This window comes from Symphalangus syndactylus, chromosome 14 (assembly GCF_028878055.3).
Source record: "Symphalangus syndactylus isolate Jambi chromosome 14, NHGRI_mSymSyn1-v2.1_pri, whole genome shotgun sequence".
NCBI classification, from domain to species: domain Eukaryota; kingdom Metazoa; phylum Chordata; class Mammalia; order Primates; family Hylobatidae; genus Symphalangus; species Symphalangus syndactylus.
Genome location: NC_072436.2, coordinates 64680726 through 64704219, shown reverse-complemented (window position 1 = coordinate 64704219; position 23494 = coordinate 64680726). Strand labels below are relative to the sequence as shown.

At 53.7% G+C, this 23494-nt stretch overlaps 2 protein-coding genes across 5 annotated transcripts in view; one reads left to right on the top strand and one right to left on the bottom strand.

Annotated features, from left to right (window-relative positions):
* The window catches only part of LOC134732392 (uncharacterized), a 234349-nt gene extending 228689 nt beyond the window's left edge, over window positions 1–5660 (bottom strand). Inside the window, exons 1-5 of the mRNA XM_063617054.1 lie at window positions 5636–5660; window positions 3344–3425; window positions 2064–2294; window positions 1131–1203; window positions 293–360 (exon numbers count right to left, since the gene is read on the bottom strand). Of these exons, the coding sequence (XP_063473124.1) occupies window positions 293–360; window positions 1131–1203; window positions 2064–2294; window positions 3344–3425; window positions 5636–5660 (479 nt within the window). The remainder of the gene's footprint in view (window positions 1–292; window positions 361–1130; window positions 1204–2063; window positions 2295–3343; window positions 3426–5635) is intronic.
* The window catches only part of SLC5A10 (solute carrier family 5 member 10), a 72222-nt gene continuing 54345 nt past the window's right edge, over window positions 5618–23494 (top strand). For all 4 annotated transcript variants that reach the window (XM_055243229.2, XM_055243230.2, XM_055243228.2 and 1 more), the window contains exons 1-5: window positions 5618–5769; window positions 14050–14121; window positions 14503–14607; window positions 14973–15032; window positions 15881–15985. In XM_055243229.2, the coding sequence (XP_055099204.1) occupies window positions 5659–5769; window positions 14050–14121; window positions 14503–14607; window positions 14973–15032; window positions 15881–15985 (453 nt within the window). In that variant the 5' untranslated portion in view covers window positions 5618–5658. The remainder of the gene's footprint in view (window positions 5770–14049; window positions 14122–14502; window positions 14608–14972; window positions 15033–15880; window positions 15986–23494) is intronic.

Genomic DNA, 23494 nt, shown 5'->3' with positions numbered 1-23494 from the left:
TGAAAGTTTCATGAGATCAGCATTCCTTCCCCCAGGGTGTGGGGCAGGACCCTCTCTGGAATGAGGATGATATGACCCACAATTAGAAAGGCAGGGGAAGATTAGAGGCCGCCTTGGGGCAGGTGAGAGGAGGCCGGAGAAGGTCAGAGAGATTCTGTTTCCTAAGGCCTGACATGCCAGATGTGATAACGACAGAATGCAGCAAGGGCGGTGGAGTTGAGTCAGGAACCCAGGGTGGAAACCTGTGTGTATACATAACACCACGACACCAGAGGAGGCAACTCCTACATACCTATGATACCACAACACCAGAGAAGGCAAATCCACAAAGAGGGAAAGTAGATTGGTGGCTGCCAGAGGCTTGGGGAGGGGGAATGAAGAGTGATGCTTAATTGGTACAAGGTTTCATTGGAGGGGATGAAAAATGTTGGAATAGGCTGGGCGTGGTGTCTCATGCCTGTAATCCCAGCACTTTGGGAGGCTGAGGTTGGTGGATGACCTGAGGTCAGGAGTTCAAGACCAGCCTGGCCAACACGGTGAAACCTTGTCTCTACTAAAAATACAAAAATTAGCCAGGCGTGGTGGTGCGCACCTGTTAGTCCAGCTACTCAGGAGGCTGAGGCAGGAGAATTGCTCGAACCCAGGAGGCAAATGTTGCAGTGAGTCGAGATTGCGCCACTGCACTCCAGCCTGGGTGACAGAGCAAAACTCTGTCTCAGGAAAAAAAAAAAGAAAAGAAAAATGTTGGAATAGGTAACGGCGATGGGTGCACAGCGTTGTGAAGGTGCTGGAAGCCACAGACTTGTATACTTTTAGGGGTTAAAATGATGGATTTGATGTTAAATGCATTCTCCCTCGATAATGATAAAAAAGAATAGGTTTCTGGGATTGAAGGGCCTCAGGGGCCTCAGCATCTAAAGATTCCTTAGTTGCCTGGGCTCCTTGGACCTCCTCAGTGATGTGGCAAGGGTAGACCCTGTGCCAGTCACCGGAAGAGCGGGGTGACGAGTGGGTGGGGGCAGATACTACTGTGTCATGTGGCAGCACAGCCACGAGCCCAGCAAGGCCAGGGATGCACACAAGAGGGAGGAGCCAAGGAAGCCTTCACAGAGGCAGTGATGTCTCAGTACCGCCTTGAAGGATGAGTAGCAGTTCACCAAGCAGACTGAGAGGTAGGGGGACTTGAGGACACCCAGGGAGGAACTGAGGGCAGCAGAAGCTGGAGCTGGGTAGGGGGAGGGCCAGGTTCCAGGGCCCCTGGTGCTTGATGGCCTTGCATTTGATCTCTGGAGCAGTAAAGGCCGTTGAAGGTAAGTTTGAAACAGGCGTGTCATGTCCAGGGTTAGGCTTTTAGGGTGTTTTGACATCCTGTGCGTGGTGGGTAGATTCCAAAGGGTAAGACTGGAGGCCAGGGATCAGTCCCTCCCCACCTGTGCTGGATGCCTGGTCTGCATCGGTTCTGTTACCTCCCAGCAGCCCTTCCCGGCTGCCTTCACTTCCCTTCCACTCTGCTGCTCTGCCGGCTGAGCTCGGGGTCCTCCCACCCAGGTGCCCACTCAACCACTCCCCTCGAGGGCCTGAGGCTTGACAGTCCAACCTCCATCACTCCCTGCCCAAACCCACCCTCTCCCAAAGCTCAGTGGGCTTGGCTGGGACCCCAGCGGCGGAGCGGGGGTCATTCATTCCCACTGAATACCTGTCATGAGCCATGCTGGGTGGTGGAGTTTAATATTAAAAGGGCAGATTCGAGAGCTGGACAATTTGGGTTCAAAGTCCTCCTCTGTCTCTTAGTTGCTGTGTGATTTTGAGCAAGTTCCTCTGTTTCTCTGTGCCTAGGATTTTCCATCCCTCAAGGAGTTGGGAGAGTTGAGGGTGGACGATGCGTGGGCACATGGTGAGCACTCAGTAGGCATCTATAACCATGGTAAAGATGAAGCTGTGGGCTGGCCCCTGGGGTCCCAGCTGAGCCCACTGAGCTTTGGGAGAGGGTGGGTTTGGGTGGGGAGTGATGGAGGGTGGACTCTCAAACCTGAAGCCCTCAAGGGGAGTAGTCAAGAGGTTACCTGGATAAGAGAACGCAGCGCTCAGCCAGCAGAGCAGCAGAGTGGAGGGAAGTGAAGGCCCCCTGGAAGGGCTGCTGGGAGGTGACCAACCAATGCAGATGCAGGTACCCAGCACAAGTGGGCAGGTGAGCATTCAGGAAATGGTTGTCCAGGACCCACCACCCTTCACAAAGCACCTGGCAAGACTCTCCTTGAGCCTCTGTATCAGTGTAAGGAAACTGCCTGACCCGGCTGGTGAGGGGAGCCCAGGCAGGGTCGGGGGCACCCCTGGGGGCCAGCTTGCTGGTCTAAACCAAGGCCAAGGCCAGATGTCTTACAAAAAAGCCCAGCCCACACCAAAGAGTAAAAAGTGATAACTTGGGCTGGACACAGTGGCTCACGCCTGTAATCCCAACACTTTGGAAGGCTGCTTGAGCCCAGGATTTTGACAACAGCCTGGGCAACATGGGGAGACCCTGTCTCTATAAAAAAAAAAAAGAAACACACACCAAACTTTGCTGGCTATGGTGGCGCATGCCTGTAGTCCCAGCTACTCAGGAGGCTGAGGTAGGAGGATCGCTTGAGCCCAGGAGGCTGAGACTGCAATGAGCTGCGATTATACCACTGCACTCCAGCCTGGGCAATAAAGCCAGACTTTGTCTCAAAAAAATAAAATAAAGTGATAATTCTCCTTGCTCCTCTTTAGCAGTTTGGTGTGTGTCCTTCAAAACACTATGGCCGTTCAGTCCCTTACATTATACATAATGAGAGGATAAACATGGATATAGATCTATAGTCTGTAGCTTGCTTTTTTCACTTATAAGTGTATCATCCTTCCATGCCATTATATAAAGCCACCTCATCTTTTTAATGGTCATGATGTTCCACGGTTTGGAGGTCTAATAATTCACTCACCACCTTCTCTGGGTGGTTATGCAGGAAATTTCCAAACTTTTTGGCTGCCCTGAGCACCCTTGCTCTTGCAGCTTAGGACTCTTGGGGAGTTTCTCCATCAGGACAGACAAGCAGACAATACTTAACAGGAATAAATGATCAGTCTTGTGCTTATTGCAAAAGCAGGAGCAACAGATAAGCTGGAACTAGACCTGGCAGGCAGGCAGAGAGGGGCCCTGGAGGGGTTTGCTGCAAGCTGCCGCAGATGACCGTGGGCTCCCTTCACTCATGTGCGGTCCGTTCCAGTGCTGCCCAGCTCATCACATGGTTGGTCATGTCTTGGTCACAATTCTGAAGCACTTAAGAAAGAAACTCATAAACTCATAGATGCCCCACACACAAGATACAAATGGCTCCAGTCATCCCGCTTAGGCTCTGCTGACCCCTCCATGTCCTGTTCCTGGTTCTCATGAGTCTGGGGGACTTCTTCTGGGGATGAAAGAGGCTTCAAGGGGTGTGGTATGGATGACTTCTCAGCTAGGATGGTCTGCATCTTTCTTGGGGTGAGTGAAAAAGTGATCCCATTGGGTCAGGTGGGGGTGACTGGGCTCCGGATGGCGTTTCGTCTCCCGCAGACATGGCTGGGCTTGTTTGGTACTTCTCCCTCCATGTCCTCCACTGCCACCCTCCTCCTGTCCCCGTCCTTCAGGGCTGAACTAGCAAATCAGTCTCAGCCCCTTAAGAGCACCTTTACTGGTGCTTTCTTTCCTTAGGATTTTTTTTCTCTTTTTTCATTTTTTTTCCGTTTAAACTCAGTGGCAAAAATCCCAAGGACTTTTGATCCAAAGGCAGCAGTTATCACTAAGTGGTTTATTTCCTTCTAAGACCTAGCCAAGGGTCTCAGAGCCAATGCTGCTTGTGCAACTACTCTATCTTAATGAGATAGGTTGGATAAGTCTGGATCCTCCCAGCTGGGTCCTTCTGATCAGTGCAAAGCAGCCTTTTGTTTTATAACACATTGCAAGCAATGGCTTGGGAAGTAAACACCATCTGAGGCTGGCTGGCCGGAGGCAAAGGGAGATGGCAGGCAGTTGAGCCTGCCTGAGGGTTCTCTCAGCAGTGACTTCCCTTTTCCCTTCCTTCTTCTGCCTAGTCCTGTATGTGAGGGCTATTAATTTTTGTTGTTGTTGTTGTTGTTGTTGTTTGTTTTGTGAGATGGAGTCTCCCTCTGTCGCCCAGGCTGGAGTGCAATGGCGCAATCTTGGCTCGCTGCAACCTCTACCTCCTGAGTTCAACCAATTCTCCTGCCTCAGCCTCCCAAGTAGCTGAGATTACAGGCGCGTACCACCATGTCTGGCTAATTTTTGTATTTTTAGTAGAGACAGGGTTTTGCCATGTTGGCCAGGCTCTTCTCAAGCTCCTGACCTCAGGTGATCCACCCGCCTTGGCCTCCCAGAGGCATGAGCCTCCCAAAGGCATGAGCCACTGCTCCTGGCTGAGGGGATTAATTTTTACCCGCACCTCAGGGTTATCGAGTAACAGGCTGGCTGGGTTTGCAGGCCAGTGTGTTCCTGGTGGCAGCCGCTCACTCATTAACACTTCTGGAAGTGCTGCGTGTCTGGTTAAACTGCAAATGCTTTGCAAAGTCACGAGTCATGTCACTGAGCAGAGGCGTGAGACTGCTGGCCAGCCCTGCTGTGTACACTGATAGAATTAGTGAGCGAGCGTCCCACTCTGATGGAATCCAGATGGAACTGTCACTGTCACTGCGGTGGAGACGGTGGGGCCACATCTGCACTGAATCCTACTCTGCACCTTCAATGGCTGTGTAATGGCGGATGGCCATTTCCTTGACTAGGATGAGACATTGCCTACTCGGCATGGCTGTTGTGAGCGTGAAATGGGATCATGTGCAGAACAGCCACGCATGGTCTGTGAAATGGGATCATGTGTGGAACAGCCACGCATGGTCCGTGAAATGGGATCATGTGTGGAACAGCCATGCATAGTCCTTGGTGTATGACAGATACTGGGTCCCTCTATGGTCCCAGGCAGACATTGCCCACGGCAGGGGCTGAATGGATGGTCAAGTTGAAGGGCTTGGGACTGTTTCACGGGTCTAGAAAAAGAAAGCAGAAACGTTGGCAGCAGGACTTTATTGTCCGACATGGGGCTGTCTCTGAACCTGGGCTATGTTGGCTGGAAGTGAGCCATAATGCAGGTGTCACCCTCCCAAGCCCTGCTCAGTCCACTCACAGCCCGATGGCTAAGGGAGGACCTGGCTGCCCGCCACGGCAGTGTCTTCAGAGGCGAGGCGTTCGTCCCGATGCTCTATGCTTCTTATACAAATTAGATATAGGTGAAGCCACCCATTAAGCAACCCAGCCTTTCTAGGACTATTCGGGTTGCCTCCGGGTCCACTAAATGCAGTTAATTTTCCCCAAGCCCCCTCCAAGTTCAAGGAGGCTCCTTCCCCTCCTCCTCCCACTTGCTTCTCTCAGGCTCCCTGACTCCTACGCTCTGGGATCTGCTCCCCTCCATGGGGTGAGGAAGCCGAACTGCATGGTGACGCAGCTGCCCTGCATGCAGCCTCATCATGGGCTGGAGATGCCACTGTCGGCTCGGTTTAATGATCAATTAGCTCCCTGCCAGGAAATCCTTTCTGACCTGGTTTGCCCCTCAGTCCCTCGGGCTCATACCTAGTGCCTGCAGCAGGACAGCCATGGCCACCAACTCCACCAGTGACCTCCACACTCCTGGGACGCAGCTGAGCGTGGCTGACATCATCGTCATCACCGTGTATTTTGCTCTGAATGTGGCCGTGGGCATATGGGTAAGGGGACCTGTGCTGGTGGCGGCCAACTGGGTTCTCAGGGTTGGTGCTTGGGGTGGGAACTGGGGTCCAGCATGTCCCTGTGGTGTCAGCATTGGTCCCACCTGGTGGCCTGGTGATCCTTGTGGTCCTCCTCCCAGCCTGGGGTAGATTTGCTTGGAGACCTTGACCAAGCCCCTTTCTCTCTTTGGGTAATGGCGTCTTCATCTGCAAAGTGAGGAGGAGGAAATTCTCTCTAACAGGTAACTGGGCTTTTGTGCTGCTGCCCAGCTGGAGTCCTTGGGTATGGCCCATCAGCCTCCTGGTCCCAGTCTCCGTGGTGTCAGTGACTCACGTCTGCTTGAACAACAGGCTCCCAGGGATTCCCTGGTTGCACCCCAGAGCTGCTGGATCAGAATCCGGAGGCAGGGAGGGGCCCTGGGAGCTGGGGGTCTTTATTTTTAACAAGCTCCCTGGGGATTCATGTCCTGTGGCCTAGCCCTAGATCATAAGCCGGTTCTTTCTCCCTTCATAAGAGTGAGAAGTGAGCAGTGATCTGACCCCACACACAGACTCCAGGGGCAGCGGGGTCCCTGGGGACAGGCTGTCTCATGTGCAGATGGAGAAGCCGAGGCTCTGGCCCTGCAGCGAGGGAAGGGCTCCTCTTTGGTCTATCATGGAGGCCTTCCTGAGGGAAGGTGGACACAGCCTGGTCCAGGTCACCTGCTCCACGCTTAGTGCCTGAGGAGATTGGGCTCCACTTCCTTAGCCCCAGAGGTCCCCAGCCTGGCATCCCTGAGCCCTGAGAGTCTCCCAGGGAGAATGAGTACCCCTTCTTTTTTTTTTTTTTTAACTGAGACGGAGTCTAGCACTGTCGCCTGGGCTGGAGCGCAGTGGCATTATCTTGGCTCACTGCAACCTCCACCTCCTGGGTTCAAACAATTCTCCTGCCTCAGCCTCCCGAGCAGCTGGGATTACAGGCATCCACTACCACATCCAGGTAATTTTTTGTATTTTTAGTAGAGACAGAGTTTTACCATGTTGGCCAGGCTAGTCTCGAACTCCTGACCTCATGATTCGCCTGCCTCGGCCTCCCAAAGTGCTGGAATTACAGGCGTGAGCCACCGCACCTGGCCAAGTACCCCTTTCTATCTTCCATAACCCCTGGCCTAAGCACGAAGACCTGGCAAACAGGAGACTGGTCACGTCCCCTCAGCTTTCTGGGCCTCAGTGTTCTGATCTGTTACATGGAGACATCACCTACCTGGGGTGAGGTCTGCTATCAAGAGGCCCACACAGGACCAGACCTTGCTGCCGCCATTGGTTCTACAGTGGTAGTGGTGGTGGTGGTGGTGGTGGTGGTTGTAGCAGTGGTGATTATAAGGGTAGCAGCCGCAGTCATTAAAATTAATTATTACAGGTTGGATTTCAAAAATCTGAAACCCAAAATCTGAAACATTTTGAACACCAACATGTTGCTCAAAGCAAATGCTCATTGGAGCATCTCAGATTTGAGATTTTTGGGTTGGAGATGTTCAACTGGCAGGTATTCTGTAAATATCTCCAAGTCTGAAAGAGTGCGAAATCCAAAACTCTTCTGGTTCCAAGTATTTTGGATAACGGCTCCTCAACCTGTATGTGATTAAATATTAACTCACAAGTACCCCAGTGCTGGCCATCGGCAAAGCTGAGTTCAAGTCTCGGCTCTGCTCTGTGTACTTAAGTCACTTAATCACTGTGGGCTTCAGTTTCCTCAAACACGCAATGTGGGTTTCTGTGCAGCCCACATCTCAGGGCTGTTCCAAGGAGCAAGGGGCCAATGGAAGTGAAAATCTGTTGCAAACTGTAACGTGCTATATTCCTGTGAGAGTTGGTGGCTAGAATTCAGAGGCGGAGGTCCCCACGTGGGGCAGAACAGGCAGTGGAGGGTTTCTGGATGAGGGGAGGTTAAGGGCCAGGCAAGATCTGAAGAGGGAAAGAGGAGGGGAGACAAGGCTGTCCTGGCTAGCACAGGTGGGGTATTTAGTCAGAAGTGCACGTCTAAGAAAGATGTTCTGGGCACCTGAGGCCAGGCCCTTTGTAGCCCAGTGACTTGGGCCACCAGCCCTTGTTGCCCATGACCCACCTCTCCTAGCTCAGCCTTGCTGTTTGCAGGCTGGTGCCCCTGGCAGTAGGGCTGTAGGAGTTCTGCCCTGTCCCTCCAAGCAGGCTAAGCTGGCCCAGCTGGGAGTGGCTGGCCAGAGGGCAGTGAGCACATCCAGAAAAGATCAGAACCAGATAGGGAGGATGCTGGAGCTGCATCCCACAGGGAGAAGCAGACAGAGCAAGCCAGGCAGGGGCAGCCCTGCAAAGATGTTAGATGGTGGGCCTGGGAGAGTCTGTCGGGGGCAGCTGGGGGGGGCCTTTAAGGAAGAGATGTGCCTGGAGGAGGGGACTTTGAGCTGAGCCTTTGCATTCATTAAAGTATCTGTTAACAAGTGACAGAAAACTACTTTCAAATGAGCTCTAAGAATATAGGAAATGTAGGCCGGGCGTGGTGGCTCATGCCTGTAATCCCAGCACTTTGGGAGGCCGAGGCGGGTGGACCACGAGGTCAGGAGTTTGAGACCAGCCTGGCCAGCATGATGAAACCCCATCTCTACTAATAATACAGAAATTAGCCAGGCCTGGTGCCAGGCGCCTGTAATCCCAGCTACTCGGGAGGCTGAGGCAGGAGAATTGCTTGAAACGGAAGGTGGAGCTCGCAATGAGCTGAGATCACGCCACTGCACTCCACCATGGGCAAAAGAGTGAAACACTGTATAAAAAAAAAAAAAAAAAAAAAAAGGTTGGAGCTCCGGTTTTCAGCCTCTTTCCGGGCTACCTTGTAGTAATTTGAGGCTCCGTCATCAGTTTCTGCTAGGTTTCAAAGATCCAGGAGAAGCTTAGTGTTGTGTCAAGACGCCGATGAACCCATCACGGAAGTTGAATCCAACCTCCATCCCAGAGTCTCCACAAATGCTCATCGAAGAAAATTTCCGGGACGATTCAAGGGCCTCTCAAATCTGCTCCAAGACGTTGATAAAGAACCTTAGTAACTTGCCGGGCGCAGTGGCTCACGCTTGTAATCCCAGCACTTTGGGAGGCCGAGGCGGGCGGATCACGAGGTCAGGAGATCGAGACCACGGTGAAACCCCGTCTCTACTAAAAATACAAAAAAAAAAAAATTAGCCGGGCGTGGTGGCGGGCGCCTGTAGTCCCAGCTACTCGGAGAGGCTGAGGCAGGAGAATGGCGTGAACCCGGGAGGCGGAGCTTGCAGTGAGCCGAGATTGCACCACTGCACTCCAGCCTGGGCGACAGAGCGAGACTCCGTCTCAAAAAAAAAAAAAAAAAAAAGATGGCAAGATTGAGATACGTGTTTTTTTTGTTTTGTTTGTTTTTTTTGAGACGGAGTCTCTCTCTGTCGCCCAGGCTAGAGTGCAGTGCCGCAGTCTCGGCTCACTGCAAGCTCCGCCTCCCGGGTTCACGCCATTCTCCTGCCTCAGCCTCTCCGAGTAGCTGGGACTACAGGCGCCCGTCACGACGCCCGGCTAATTTTTTTGTATTTTTAGTAGAGACGGGGTTTCACCGTGTTCTCGATCTCCTGACCTCGTGATCCGCCCGCCTCGGCCTCCCAAAGTGCTGGGATTACAAGCGTGAGCCAGCGCGCCCGGCCGAGATACATGTTACTCGGCAGAGTTCGTACGCATGAAAGACTACCAACAAACAATGGGCTTAAGGGAGTTAAGAAGGAATCAAGACCATTCAAATGTCCCTGCAGTTTCTGCGTGTCTAACGAATGGGATCCTTCTGAGAATGCTAGAATAGGGTATTATGACACCAAGCCACTTCAGCCATAAATCTTATTCTTGCACCTTTTTTTTCTTGCTGGTAATTTTATGTAGCAGGTTGAGAAAGCTACTCTATGCTAGTATAGACTATACACCAATAATTTTGATAATGAGTTATAGGATGTATTTTTCTTCTTGTATCTTTTTCTTCCTACTATGATACTAGTAATTCATAAGGGATCTGTGTAATCTCAATGTATTTGAATAACTTTAGCTCTACTGTTTGATTTGACCCAAAGAAGCCAAGACGATATAAGTATTCCCATGTGCCTTGGAAACCCAAAGTCAGTGAGATGAAACCCAACATCAAGAAATTGAAGCAAAGTTACTTGTGGATAAAGAAAGCATTAGGTAGTTTGGCTATAGCATAATTAGATTTTCTGGCTTTCAAAAATTTGGATTGCAATTACAGCAAACTTTGTTATTTTTAGTTTTCGGTACAAAAAGGTGTTTATATAGAAATAATAAAGTTGACATTTGAGTACCTTTTAAAAAAAAAAAAAGAATTCAGCAAATGTAATTGTGTCCAGCAATAGAAAGGGCTTCAGGTGCAGTGTGATCCAGGGATTCACAGCATTATTGAATACAGCTACACCTCACTGTGGTTCTCTCAGCCTCCATCCATGTGTAGCTCTGTCCTAAGCCCAGCTCCCCTCATGTCCTGATGTGAAATGACCAGCCCAGTGATTGAGCCTGAGTTAAAATCCAGGCTGCACCACTTGCTAGATGGGTGTGTTTTCATCTCTGAGACCATCAGTTTCCTCATTGGTAACATGGCACCTACTTAATAAAGCTGTTATGAGGACTAAGAACTCCACACAGATCAAGCAGTTGAAGCCAACTGTGGCATGGGGGCCCTCGGGGAAACTTAAATGGGTACATGGGGCCCCCAGCAACTGCCAGCAGCCCCCAGAGCCCCAGATATAAGAAGGCAACTGGCAATGCCCACTATAAGCTTGAAAGATGAGAAGGGTTAGGAAAAAGCATGGGCTGTAATCATAGATGCTCTGGAGTTGTGCAGTGCACAGTGTACACATCTGGATATGGCCATCCTGGCCAAGACTGTGAGCCTTCAGACTATGCTGCATTTAGTACGGCAAGATCACAGCACACAAACAGAAAGTGGTAGGAGTTGGAGCTGGAGAGAAACAGGCAGGAGCCACATCAAAAGTTCTGAACTGGGTGTGGTGGTGTCCACGTGTTTCCTGCCACTCCGGAAGCTGAGACAGGGAGATCACGTGAGCCCAGGAGTTCAAGACCAGCCTGGGCAACATAATGAGACCCTGTCTTAAAAATAAAAATAAATAGGCTGGGCGCGGTGGCTCATGCCTGTAATCCCAGCACTTTGGGAGGCCGAGGCGGGCGGATCACCTGAGGTTGGGAGTCCGAGACCAGCCCGACCAACATGGAGAAACCCCGTCTCTACTAAAAATACAAAATTAGCCAGGCATGGTGGCACATGCCTATAATCCCAGCTACTAGAGAGGCTGAGGCAGGAGAATTGCTTGAACCCGGGAGGCGGAGGTTGCGGTGAGCTGAGATCGCGCCATTGCACCCCATGCTGGGCAACGAGAGCAAAACTCTGTCTCAAAAATAAATAAATAAATAACAAATAGATAAATAAAGCTTTGAATGGTGAGTACATACAATGAAGTCTAATCATCTGGAGTATAGGGCAGGGCAATTAAAGTCGGGAAGAAAGAGACCTGCATGTTGATGGATATATTTTGTGATCCAGCCTTATGTATGTTCTGAAAAGAAATACAAAATCTATATCTAAATACCTGTCCTGTGTCCCTCTTTGCAAATTCTTCTGTTTTTTCTTTTTTCTTTCTTTCTTTTTTTTTTTTTTTTCTTTTTTGAGACAGTCTTGCTCTGCAGCCCAGGCTGGAGGCCAGTAGCACCATCTTGGCTCACTGCAGCCTTGACTTCCTGGGCTCAATTGATCCTCCCACCTCAGCCTCTTGAGTAGCTGGGATTACAAGCATGCACCACCACGCCCAGCTAATTTTAAAATTTTTATAGAGACAGAGTTCCATTATGTTGCCCAGGCTGGTCTTGAATCCCTGGCTTGAGTAACCTTCCTTCCTTGGCCTCTGAAAGTGTTGGGATTACAGGCATGAGCCACCACGCTTGGACGATTTAACTTAAATTTCTCCCATCCAAATAGCACTAAAGACAGGCTTGAAAAATCCATGTACTCACTGACCCTTATCGAACACTTACCAGATGCCAGGCACCATTCTCAGCATGCTACGTGTATTAACCCACTAAAGCTCATAAAAACCCTGTGAGGGTTAGGAAGCCACGGCAGGCAGATCACATGAGGTCAGGAATTTGAGACCAGCTTGGCCAACATAGCGAAACCCCCTCTCTACTAAAAACACAAAAAATTAGCCAGGTGTGGTGGTGCGCGCCTGTAATCCCAGCTACTCGGGGGGCTGAGGCAGGAGAATCGCTCGAACCCGGGAGGTGAAGGTTGCAGTGAGCCGAGATCTGTCACTGCATTCCAGCCTGGGTGACGGAGTGAGATTCTGTCTCAAAAAACAAAACAAAACAAAATAAAATTCATGAAGGAAGAACGTCTTAGGAGCACGTTACAGAGGAAGAAACCAAGGCACATGCGTTCAGAAACTTGCCCCAAGTAACACCGCCAGGAAGCAGAGAAGACAGGATTTTACTCTCAGACATTCTGATTGCAGAATTTTTATTCCATCTACATGGAGGACAAAATTCTATACTCCCCCTAAACCAAAGGCATGTGGGAATACGTGGGTAAGGAACTGACTTCTTCTGTTCTTTTTATAAAAGTTGAGATAAAATCTACATAATATACAATTCATCATTTTAACCATTTTATTTTATTTTATTTTATTTTATTTTATTTATTTATTTATTTATTTATTTTGAGACGGAGTCTTGCTCTGTCGCCAGGCTGGAGTGTAATGGCACGATCTCAGCTCACTGCAACCTCCGCCTCCCAGGTTCAAGCAATTCTCCTGCCTCAGCCTCCCAAGTAGCTGGGACTACAGGCGCCTGTCACCTGGCCCAGCACATTTTTGTATTTTTAGTAGAGACAGGGTTTCACCATGTTGGCCAGGATGGTCTCGATCTCTTGACCTCGTGATCCACTAGTCTCAGACTCCCAAAGTGCTGGGATTACAGGCATAAGCCACCTCGCCAGCCCATCTTAACCATTTTAAAGTGTTCAATTCATGGCGTTTAGTACATTTGCAATGTTGTGCAACCATTACCTGTAGCTAGCTCCAAAACACTTTGATCACTCCAAATGGATACCCTGTCCCCATCAGCAGTCAAGCACCGTTCTTCCTGCCACCCAGCCCCTGGCAACCACTCATCTGCTTTCCATCTCTATAAATTTGCCTGTTCTGGACATTTCATATAAATGGAATCATACAATTCATGGCCTTTTGTGTCTGTTTCTGTTCATGAAGCATCATGTTGTCAATGTCCATCCAAGTTGGGCATGCGTCAGAGCTTCATTCCCAAGATATTTGTTGTTTTTTTTGAGACAGGATTTCACTCTGTTGCCCAGGCTGGAGTGCAGTGGCACAATCACCGCTCACTGCAGCATCCACCTCCTGGGCTCAAGAGATTCTCCCACCTCAGCCTCCTAAGTAGCGGTTTCACAGGCGTGTGCCACCAAACCCTGCATTTTTTGTAGACCTGGGGTCTCACTATGTTGCCCAGTCTGGTTTCAAACTGCTAGGCTCAAGTGATCTGCTTGTCTCCGCCTCCCAAAGTACTGGGATTACAGGCATGAGCTACTGCACCCAGTAGAACTTCATTCCTTTTGAAGACTGAATAATATTCCTTTATATAGGATATACCACATTTTGTTTATTTACTCATCAGTCAACAGAAATGTGGGTCGTTTTCACTTTTGGCTATTATGAATAATGCTGCTATGAACATTCGTGTACAAGTTTCTGAGTGGATGTGTGTTTTCTTTTTTTTTGAGACGGAGTCTTGCTCTGTCGCCCAGGCTGGACTGCAGTGGCGCAATCTCGGCTCACTGCAAGCTCCGCCTCCCGGGTTCACGCCATTCTCCTGCCTCAGCCTCTCCGAGTAGCTGGGACTACAGGCACCCGCCACCACACCCGGCTAATTTTTTGTATTTTTAGTAGAGACGGGGTTTCACCGTGGTCTCGATCTCCTGACCTCGTGATTCGCCCGCCTCGGCCTCCCAAAGTGCTGAGATTACAAGCGTGAGCCACCGTGCCCGGCCTGGATGTGTGTTTTCAATTCTTTTGGACATATACCTAGGAGTGGAAGTTCTGGGTCATATGGTGATTCTATGCGCAAGCTTTTGAGGAGCTGCCACGCCGTTTCCGCAGCAGCAGCCTCATTCTACTTCCCACCAGCAGTGCGCGGGCTTCCAACTCCTGTCTCTTCTTTCTCTTCTTGCAGTCCTCTTGTCGGGCCAGCAGGAACACGGTGAATGGCTACTTCCTTGCAGGCCGGGACATGACGTGGTGGCCGGTGAGTGCTCCCTGACTTCTCACACACCCCCACTTTGTCCGTGGAGCTGTGTCTGATCTCTAGGTCACCTGGCACCTGTATCTTTGAGCCAGTCCAATTCAGTGGAGCAGGCCAGAGGCTGGCAGGAGGTCCCCAAGTGAGGGGCATAGGGCTGAGCTGCTAGAAATTGTGTAAGGGGCAGGGGCTTTGGAGTCTGAAACTTACATCTGCGCCTTAGCTGTGTAGCTAGTCATGGGTAGAACATACACCCTGGGCTCCTCATCCGTGAGGTGGGGCTAGGACCCCGCTTAGGTTTGTGAGGATGAAGGAGAAGCTATTAGGCCCAGGATGGGGCCGGCACAGGGAGCCTGCCGCTGATGCATTTCCCTTTCTCTCCTCCAGATTGGAGCCTCCCTCTTCGCCAGCAGCGAGGGCTCTGGCCTCTTCATTGGACTGGCGGGCTCAGGCGCGGCAGGAGGTCTGGCCGTGGCAGGCTTCGAGTGGAATGTGAGTCCTGGAGGACTGGCAGCCTGTGGGAGGGCCAGGGCACAGAGTGCGGTCACAGCACTGGAGGGGCACAGCTCCCAGTGGCTGGTGTCAGCCGATGTCCAGGTGGGCTCTGTGCAGTGCTGTTCCTGGGCCAAATCGTGTCTTCAGAATACCAAGGTGCTGGATGGCATGACTGGCAGGGAGCTGTGGGCCTTGCGCCAGACCCAGAGAGGGGAAGGAGCCACCTAGGATCTCATGGCAAGTCAGGAGGGGCTGGGGGAAGCCAGGCCTCCGGATGGCTCATCCCAGTCATGTCTGCTTTGTCTCTGGAGCAGAGCTGTGGGAGCTGCACCTGCAGTCCTCACCTGTCTCTGTCCCCACAGGCCACGTACGTGCTGCTGGCACTGGCGTGGGTGTTCGTGCCCATCTACATCTCCTCAGAGGTGAGTCTACTCATGGGGCCTCCAGCCGGGGGGCTGGGCCTTGGTCCAAGTTGGTGGTAGTAATGGGCAGGACCACTGTGGCCTCACATCAGGAGTTGGTGAACTCTTAGGGCTGGGTTTGTTATTAGCCCAACTAATATTTCTATCAACCCGCTAAGGTGGGTCCCCTCGGACCTCAGCCTGGGTGCCATGTTGGCTGGTTTCCACTGCCCTGAGTGCTGCATCTCAGGAATAATGTCCCATCCAGCTGGGCACATAGGCTGCACGACTGGGCCATGCACCTTGTTTGCACACCTGGCCCACACACCTGGGTAGCATACCTGGGCTGTACACCTGGGCTGCATACCTGAATGGCACACCTGGGCTGCACACCTGGCTGCACCATCCTCGACTCTGCCCACTCCTTCAGCCCCGGCCATGCAGCCAGTAAGTCCAGTCAACTCCACTTCCTGGATATCTCTCAGCCTGTCCCCAGCTCTGCCCCTCACAGCCACCTCCCTCATCCAGCCTCATCATAGTGCACCTGGATTTGTCATAACAGCCTCTAAACTTGTCCCTCTGTCCCAGCCATGGCCCCTCCAATCCATTCCTCGTCTCAGCCCTAAAGAGCCAGTCTAGGGATCTCAGCCTGCCACTCCCCTGCCTGACACCCTCGGGGCGCAGCTGGAGCAGCCTGGGATTCAAGGCCGGGTGCTGGGGCTGTAAGGGGTCAGTGCCTGGGCCTTGCCCTTGAGAGGCTCACAGCTGCTTTGCAGCGGGGGGAGAGGCAGAGTGATTGAGACAGGCGCCGCCTGGGGCCCTGGGCATCATCTGGAGTATGCTTAGCTCCTACCCATGTGCCTTCCCAGATCGTCACCTTACCTGAGTACATTCAGAAGCGCTACGGAGGCCAGCGGATCCGCATGTACCTGTCTGTCCTGTCCCTGCTACTGTCTGTCTTCACCAAGATATCGGTGAGCTGCCCCCCACTCCCTGCTGGCATAGCCTGGAAACATCCCCAATCTGTGGGCCCCTCAAGTGGACCTGACATCTTCTCATCCATCTCTGCCTTGTTTAACAGCTGGGCAAACTGAGGCCCAGAGAGGGGCAATGACTTGCCCAGGGTCACGCAGTGAGTCTGGACAGGTGGTCCAGGGCCCCTGGGGTGTAGGCTCAGCAGCCAGCCCTAGTCAGGGACAGAACACAACCTGGTGACCTCTGCTTTGCCTCAGATTCTAGACGCAGGGTGTTAGGATGGTTCTCGGTCTGAGGTCAGTACTGGGGCCGGCACTGGAGCCAGGACCTCCCACTAGAGGGCGCCAAAAGCCCACGTGGTCTTAGCCACATCTGGTCTGCACTGAGCTGACCTGCCTCTCACCCCAAGGCTGGTGGGCTCCATCACTGACACCTATCCTTGGGGGTCTGGCCCTGCCCCACTAAGGGCAGGAGCACACCTCGAATGTCAGGGTCAGGGAAGCATAGAGCTCATCTTGTCCAAGCCCCTGACTTTACAGAGAGGGAAACTAAGGCCCAGGGAAGGTTAGGAGCTTGTCCCAACCCTCCCAGTGACCTCATGGCAACACTAGGCCTTCTGCTCTCACTCCAAGTCCCTGGGGGCAGCTAGCTTCATCCAGCCCCAGACTTCTGAAGGGGCTTGAGTCCTGGGGCTGCCTGATTCTGGCTGAGGGAGCTGACACTAGCCCCTGAGACCTCCAAGCCTCCCTGTGCCTGGGGCTCCTCCCTTGTACGGAGGGGCAGCAGACCCTGTCTCCTAGGGCTTCCGTGAGTTGGTGGTAGTCATGGGCGGGACCACCGTGTGAGGGCTGCTGTGCCTGCGGGAAGTGCCCTGTGAGGTCCAGCTTCCCCTCAGAGGCAAATGGCTTCCTGGGCCCTCTTCTTTCAGCCCTGGGACTAGGAAAGCCCAGAAGAGGTGTCGATTGAGTGGAGGGAATGGAGGTGCGGAGGCCGGAGAGGTACAGGCCTTGCTGGTCAGCCAGGAGCTGTGGGCAGGGCTACCTGGGAAGAGGGCCCTAAAGGGTCCATCCAGAGCCCCCGCTGGGCCCCAGTGGGGTCTCATGCCGCATCTGACCTGCCCTCTCCTCTCCTGGGGCATCCCCTCGGCAGCCTCAGCCTGGCCTCCATCTGCACTGGCGTTGCTAGCTGACTCTGGGGGGTTTCCAGAGTGTCTCATCCTTTGTGTGGCCAGGTCTCAGGAGTGGCCAGCAGCAAACCCTGTACCGCAGTCTTCGCCAGATGCCCTTGGCATACTGTAGGAGGTTTGCTTTCTCTGGGAGCCCTTAGAGTCCGGAGGGACTTGGCCTTGGCCTGCCCTTAAGGATGAGTTTAGAGTTTTCCACTCATACTCTTCCTTCCTCTCCCACATTTCTTGATCTCCGCCCCACCCCCATGCCAGCCACCTCCCTGGAAACCAGGGATACAGAAATAAACAAGACCTGGCCCCGGTCTGCCAGGGGCTCGAACTGTGGTGAGAATTAGATGGATGCATGGGACAGGCATGAAGCCCAGAAGAGGACACAGCAGGGCTTGCTGGGGGTGGCATTTGATTTGGGCTCTGATGGAGACAGGGATGCTGATGGGGGACGGGAGCAAATGACAGAGAGGTGGGAAGAGGCAGGATGTGTCTGGGGGTGGTCGGATCTGGAGGCTTAGACTCTAGGGGTCACTAAGTCAGACACTTCTGGGGCCAGATAAAGAACAGCGTGGAGAGAAGCTGGGAGTGAGTAATAGGCAGTGGTGGGGACAAAGGCAAACTAGAGAACCCGCCCCAGGATTGACACACAACAGGCCCGTGTGCCACATTTGCCTCTCGGCTGCCAGTTTTCAGAGTCTGGCCTTCAGTGAGAGATGAGGCGAGGGGGGTCTGATTGTAAGAGGTTGAAGTGCCCAAGGTGCCCAGGTGGAGCGGAGGTGGTGTTTAGGAGCAGGGGTGGTGTTTAAGTGGGAGAGTGACATGGTCTTGTTTGTACTTTGTACTCTCTGGAATCTTCCAGAGGGTGGACTGGAGGGGAGAGAGACAAGAGGAGGCCAGGCTTGTGAAGAGGCCCCAGGTAGGTCTGGTGAGGGAGGGAGACTGAGCCATGGGCACAGGGTTCTCCACCCCCTGTTTCACCCTGCTGGCTTCTCTGCTGTAGAGCTTATACCTCACACTGGGAGAGTCCTGAAAGTGGATGGCTTGGGCGGAACTTCTAGAAAGGCAGAGGGGGCCGGCGTGGTGGCTCATGCCTATAATCCTAGCACTTTGGGAGGCTGAGGCGGGCGGATTGCCTGAGCTCAGGAGTTCAAAACCAGCCTGGGCAACACAGTGAAACCCCATCTCTACTAAAATACAAAAAAATTAGCCAAATGTGGTGGCATGCACCTGTAGTCCCAGCTACTCAGGAGGCTGAGGCAGGAGAATTACTTGAACTGGGGAGGTGGAGGTTACAGTGAGCTGACTCTCCAGGAAAAAAAAAAAAAAAAAAGGCCGGGCGTGGTGGCTCAAGCCTGTAATCCCAGCACTTTGGGAGGCCGAGGCGGGCGGATCACGAGGTCAGGAGATCGAGACCATCCTGGCTAACACGGTGAAACCCCATCTCTACTAAAAATACAAAAAAAAAAATTAGCGAGGCGTGGTGGCGGGCGCCTGTAGTCCCAGCTACTCAGGAGGCTGAGGCAGGAGAATGGCGTGAACCCGGGAGGCGGAGCTTGCAGTGAGCCGAGATCGCACCACTGCACTCTAGCCTGGGGGACAGAGCAAGACTCCGTCTCAAACAAACAAACAAAAAAAGGCAGAGAGAAGAGCTCAGTGAAGCAGGAGGACCTTAGAAACAATCTTGTCCAGCTCTCCGAGTTTACAGATGACACACTGAGGTCCAGGTCACAGCGAGTCAGGCAGGGACTACTGTTAAACCCAGGCCTGTGCTTCCCACCACAAGAAGCCCAACCTCGGCCCCGCTGCCCTGAAGCAGCCAGGATGTGTCCCTTCAAACTCCACTTTGTGATGGGGGTGATTCAGTTTACCCAACTATAAAACAAGGAGCACCCACTCACATCAAGGCTGGGCTTCAGAACCAACGCTGGGGCTGCCTGGATGAAGCAGAGGGCAAAGCTTGAGGAATCCTAATTGCTGGGCTTGGCTGCGAGTGGACTGGGGCTACGCTGGCTGTTTGAAGTGCACGCACCCAGGCGGTCCCCAGAGGCCCTGACCTCACTGGGCTGTGCCCTGGGAATGCCTCAAGTGTCTGCGCGTCCATCACCCGTCCCAGCCACTGCCTGTGTGGACAGAGATCTTAGGGTGCCTGCTGCCATCCCTCAGGCAGGGGCACTGGCCCACAGGAGGACCTGCGATGGCAGGGCATGGAGAATCACCACCCTGACCCTCAGACGAATGGACCCAAGTCCAGCTACATCATTGTGGGGCTCTAGCCAGTCATTTAACCTCTGGAACTGGGCACGATGCCCCATGCCACTTGACCTCCACGGGGTTGCTTTGCACCCTCACTGACCTCACCCCTCCCTCGCGCTGTTGCCCCCACCCGCTCCAGCCACACTGGCCTCTGCGCTTCCATGAACACACCAGGCATGGTCCTGCCTCAGGGCCTTTGCATTTGCTGTGGCCTCTGCCTGGAACCTTCTGCCTGGATATCCACGTGGCTCCCTCATGTCCCTCAAGCCTTTCCACTCTCTCCATCTTCACCCCCGTCCCCGCAGGCCAGCCCCCTTCCTCGCTCTACCCCCATGGACTCGGAATGCCTGCTGGCTGTGTGCTCCGTTGGTTCCCTTGCTCACTGGCGCATCCCCAGGGCTGCCCGCATGCCTCGCGGGTCTAGATGAGAGAATCTATGCCAGGGGTCAGCTCGTTTTTTCTGCGAAAGGCCAGAGAGTAAATATTTTCAGCTTCACAAGCCACCCAGTCTCTGTCCTCACTCCACAACTCTGCCCCTGGGGCCCGAAAGTGCCTGCAGACAATACCATAAGGCATGACTGGGCCTGGCCTGTGGGTTCTGGGCTGCCACTCCCTGCCCTATGGAAATCGCCTACTTATTGTGCACCTACTGTGTGCTAGGCCCTAGGTGAGTCCCCCACACCCATAGATGCTTTCTAGACAGAGGGGGTAAGGAAACAGACCAAGGAAATCATAAGAAATGGTAAAAGTGTGATAAAAGCAGCAAACACGGTGAAGGGGGAGCAGAAATGGGGAGACAGGAGCAGGGAGTGGGCTCACTGGAGACAGGGCAGTCTGGGGTGGAAATGCCAGCCTTGCCTCAGCCACAGGGCAAGAGCTTGGCAAGTCCAGGAGTGGGAAGCTGGTGGGGCTGGGGGTGCCTAGGGATATGGAGGGGCAGCAATGACCAAGAGCGGAGAGGCAGTGGGGACCACCCAGAGCCTCTGGGCAGGGCCTCTGCCAGGGGGAGGGGGCACCTTATTCCTGGAATGGTAGAAATGCAGAACCTGGCCGGGTGCAGTGGCTCACACCTGTAATCCCAGCACTTTGGGAGGCCGAGGCGTGCAGATCACCTGAAGTCAGGAGTTCGAGACCAGCCTGGCCAACATGGTTAAACCCTGTTTCTACTAAAAATACAAAAAGTTAGCCAGGCGTGGTGGCACACACCTGTAATCCCAGCTACTCAGGAGGCTGAGGCAGGAGAATCGCTTGAACCCGGGAGGCAGAGGTTTTTTTAAAAAAAAAGGAAATGCAGAGCCCCAGATTTTCCTTACACAAGCCAAATGCAGGAGGGACCACTGAGGGGCTTGCAAGGGGATCGGGACCAGGGTGGGGGCAGCCGAGGTTTCAGGGAGTGGGTGTGTGTTTTGGAGAGGGAATCCACAGCAGCGGCTGGTGGGTCGGAGGCGGGGAGTGTGGCAAAGGGGAGCCCTGGAGGACGGTGATGGCCTCCATGGAAATGGGCAAGGCTCAGGGGCAGAGGACACCAAAAAGATTTGGGAGAAATCACAGTCAACTCCTAGTGTCAGTGCAGAGCCCAGCCCAGCTTCTCTGCTGTCCCACAAAGGATGGGAGATGCAAGTTCCATGTGGGAAGGTGGCCGAGAGCGGGCAGGGCAAGGGCCCAGGCCGGGCAGCCAGAGCACCAGGGCCGGTTCCCAGCCTCCTTCAGCCTCAGACACACCCTGGAGTGAACAGTTTCCATCGACTGGGAGATGGAGTGAGGCTCCTTCATGCATGTGGGGAGCTTGGGGGTCTAAGCTCTGCAGAGCCCACCAGATCAGTCCCATCCTGCACCACATGGCCCACGTGTCCTCTCTCAGCCTTGCTCCCTCCCTGTGTACTGGGCTCCCGCCCTTGCAAGCCCCCAGTGGTGGCTACATGGTGCCAGGAGAGTGGCCTGCTGCCAACAGTGTGCGCTCTCTGGGAGGGCCCCTGCCATGAGGTTCCTCCCCAGGACCTCTCAGGCCCCGGGGTCAGCGAGCAGGAAGGGTGCGTCCTTGGGGCCCACCTCTTAGAATGGTGGGACTTTGACAAAGTCATTTCACTTCTCCATGCCCAGGTGTCCCCCACTGTGGAGTGGAGTGGATTATCACACCCACCTGGTAGGATGCTATGAGCAGCACTGGGGGAGACCTGAAAGACATCAGGGTGGCATGTGGCACACACACACATTTGTCACCTGTCAAAAGTGGCAAGTCAGCAGGGCGTCCTGGGGGACAACCAGGGCCGTGAAGGATCGGCAGGGTTTCTGGGTACAAGATGAAGGAAGGAATCGTGGGGGTCCTGCGTGGGGAGGAAGGAGCAGGGAAGTGGAAAGGACAGTTTGTGCAGGGTGAATGTGGGGCCACATCACAGGAGCAGGTGGGCACCTCTGGACAGCAGCCTGGATCAGGCTGCTGAGCTGGGGGTGGACCAGTTGCTCTGGCCCCGTGGGTGGCGGCCTGGAGTGAGGTCCTGGTTCAGCCTGTCCCCTGGGATTGGCCCTTCCTCGGGGATACTGTTCCCTGGTGCAGTCTTGTTGATTTTGTTCCCAGAGTTTTGCCTCCATGGGCAAGTTCCTCTGCAATTTGGGTCTTGACCTCCCCATCCATGCCTTCTAGGAGTTAGAATAGGCTCTGGGCCGGGTGCGGTGGCTCACGCCTGTAATCCCAACACTTTGGGAGGCCGAGGTGGGTGGATCACCTGAGGTCAGGAGTTTGAGACCAGCCCAGCCAACATGGTGAAACCATGTACAAAATTAGCCGAGCGTGATGGCACACATCTGTAACCCCAGCTACTCAGGAGGCTGAGGCAGGAGAATCACTTGAACCTGGGAGGTGGAAGTTGCAGTGAGCCGAGATGACGCCACTGTACTCCAGCCTGGGCGATAGAGCAAGACTCCATCTCAAAAAAAAAAAAACAAGACTCTGCGGTTGCTCCTGGGTCACCGGGAAGGGAGGCACAGAGGAGAGTTGGCTATGTCAGACAGTCCCAGGGAGCATCCGGTGCCAGGGTGAGGGGGTGGAGGGGCTGCAGGGTGCCAGCAGGGATAGAGGGGCTGGGTGGCTGGCTATGTGTGCTCCACACCCACTTCCCCATGTCACAGATCAGGGGCACTGAGGTTCAGGGGATGAAGTGGCCTGCTCAAAGCCATGTGGCTGGGACATGGCAGATAAGAGCCAGGACTGTGTGGCTCTTGGCATCTGTCAGGCTGAAGCTTGCCCGGGCCCACAGAGAAGAGTGCTCTGGCTGCAGGAGGGGTTGGATAGGGCTAAGTGATGTCTGAATTCCTCACCCGGGGGCTGCCGGGGAGTTGCAGGCAACCGCGCACCTACTGGGCCTCTAGCAGCAGCAGCAAACCTTCACTGGATGCCATGGAGGGTCCAGTCTATAGGGGAGACAGCAGTGAAAGGCCCACCCCACACCCTTGCTCCTGCCGTTCCTGCACCTGCGGGACTTCTCTTCAGTCTTTGGGGCCTGCCGCCGTGGAAGGAAGGGCAGGAAGGAGGGAGGCAGGAGGAAGGGCACATGAACACTGTACTCGAGGAGCAGAGGGGCTGGCAGGGCTGTGTTTTGAAAGATGAGAAGCAGAGGCTGGGATGTTCCAGGGCAGAGGGAATCTGGTGAGCCGGTGAGCAAAGACCCAGAGGCAGCTAAGTGCTGGGCATGGGATGAAGGGCCATGTGTCTGGCGTGGCCAGAGCCAGAGACCGGGCACACAGACCCGGGTTCTGTCCAGAGACAGCCAGGGTCCAGCGGGAGTCTGGAGCAGTGACTGTAGGACAGAAGCTTGCAGGCTGCTGTGGTGGGCCTTCTAGAAGCCTCCTGCTCCCTCTCGGCCTTCCCTCTCCTGGTAACTCCAATCTCTGACACCTACCAGGCGCTGACTTTGGGGAAGTCCTTTCCCTTCCTGGGGCCTCAGTTTCTCCTCTAGTTTGATGGGGCAGGGCTTGAAGAGTCCATCCTGCTCTGATATTCAGCACCTCTGCGCTTCTCTACTTGGGCTGGAGGCAGATCCCGCCCCCACCCCCCACCACACCTTCCCCTGAACTACCTGCC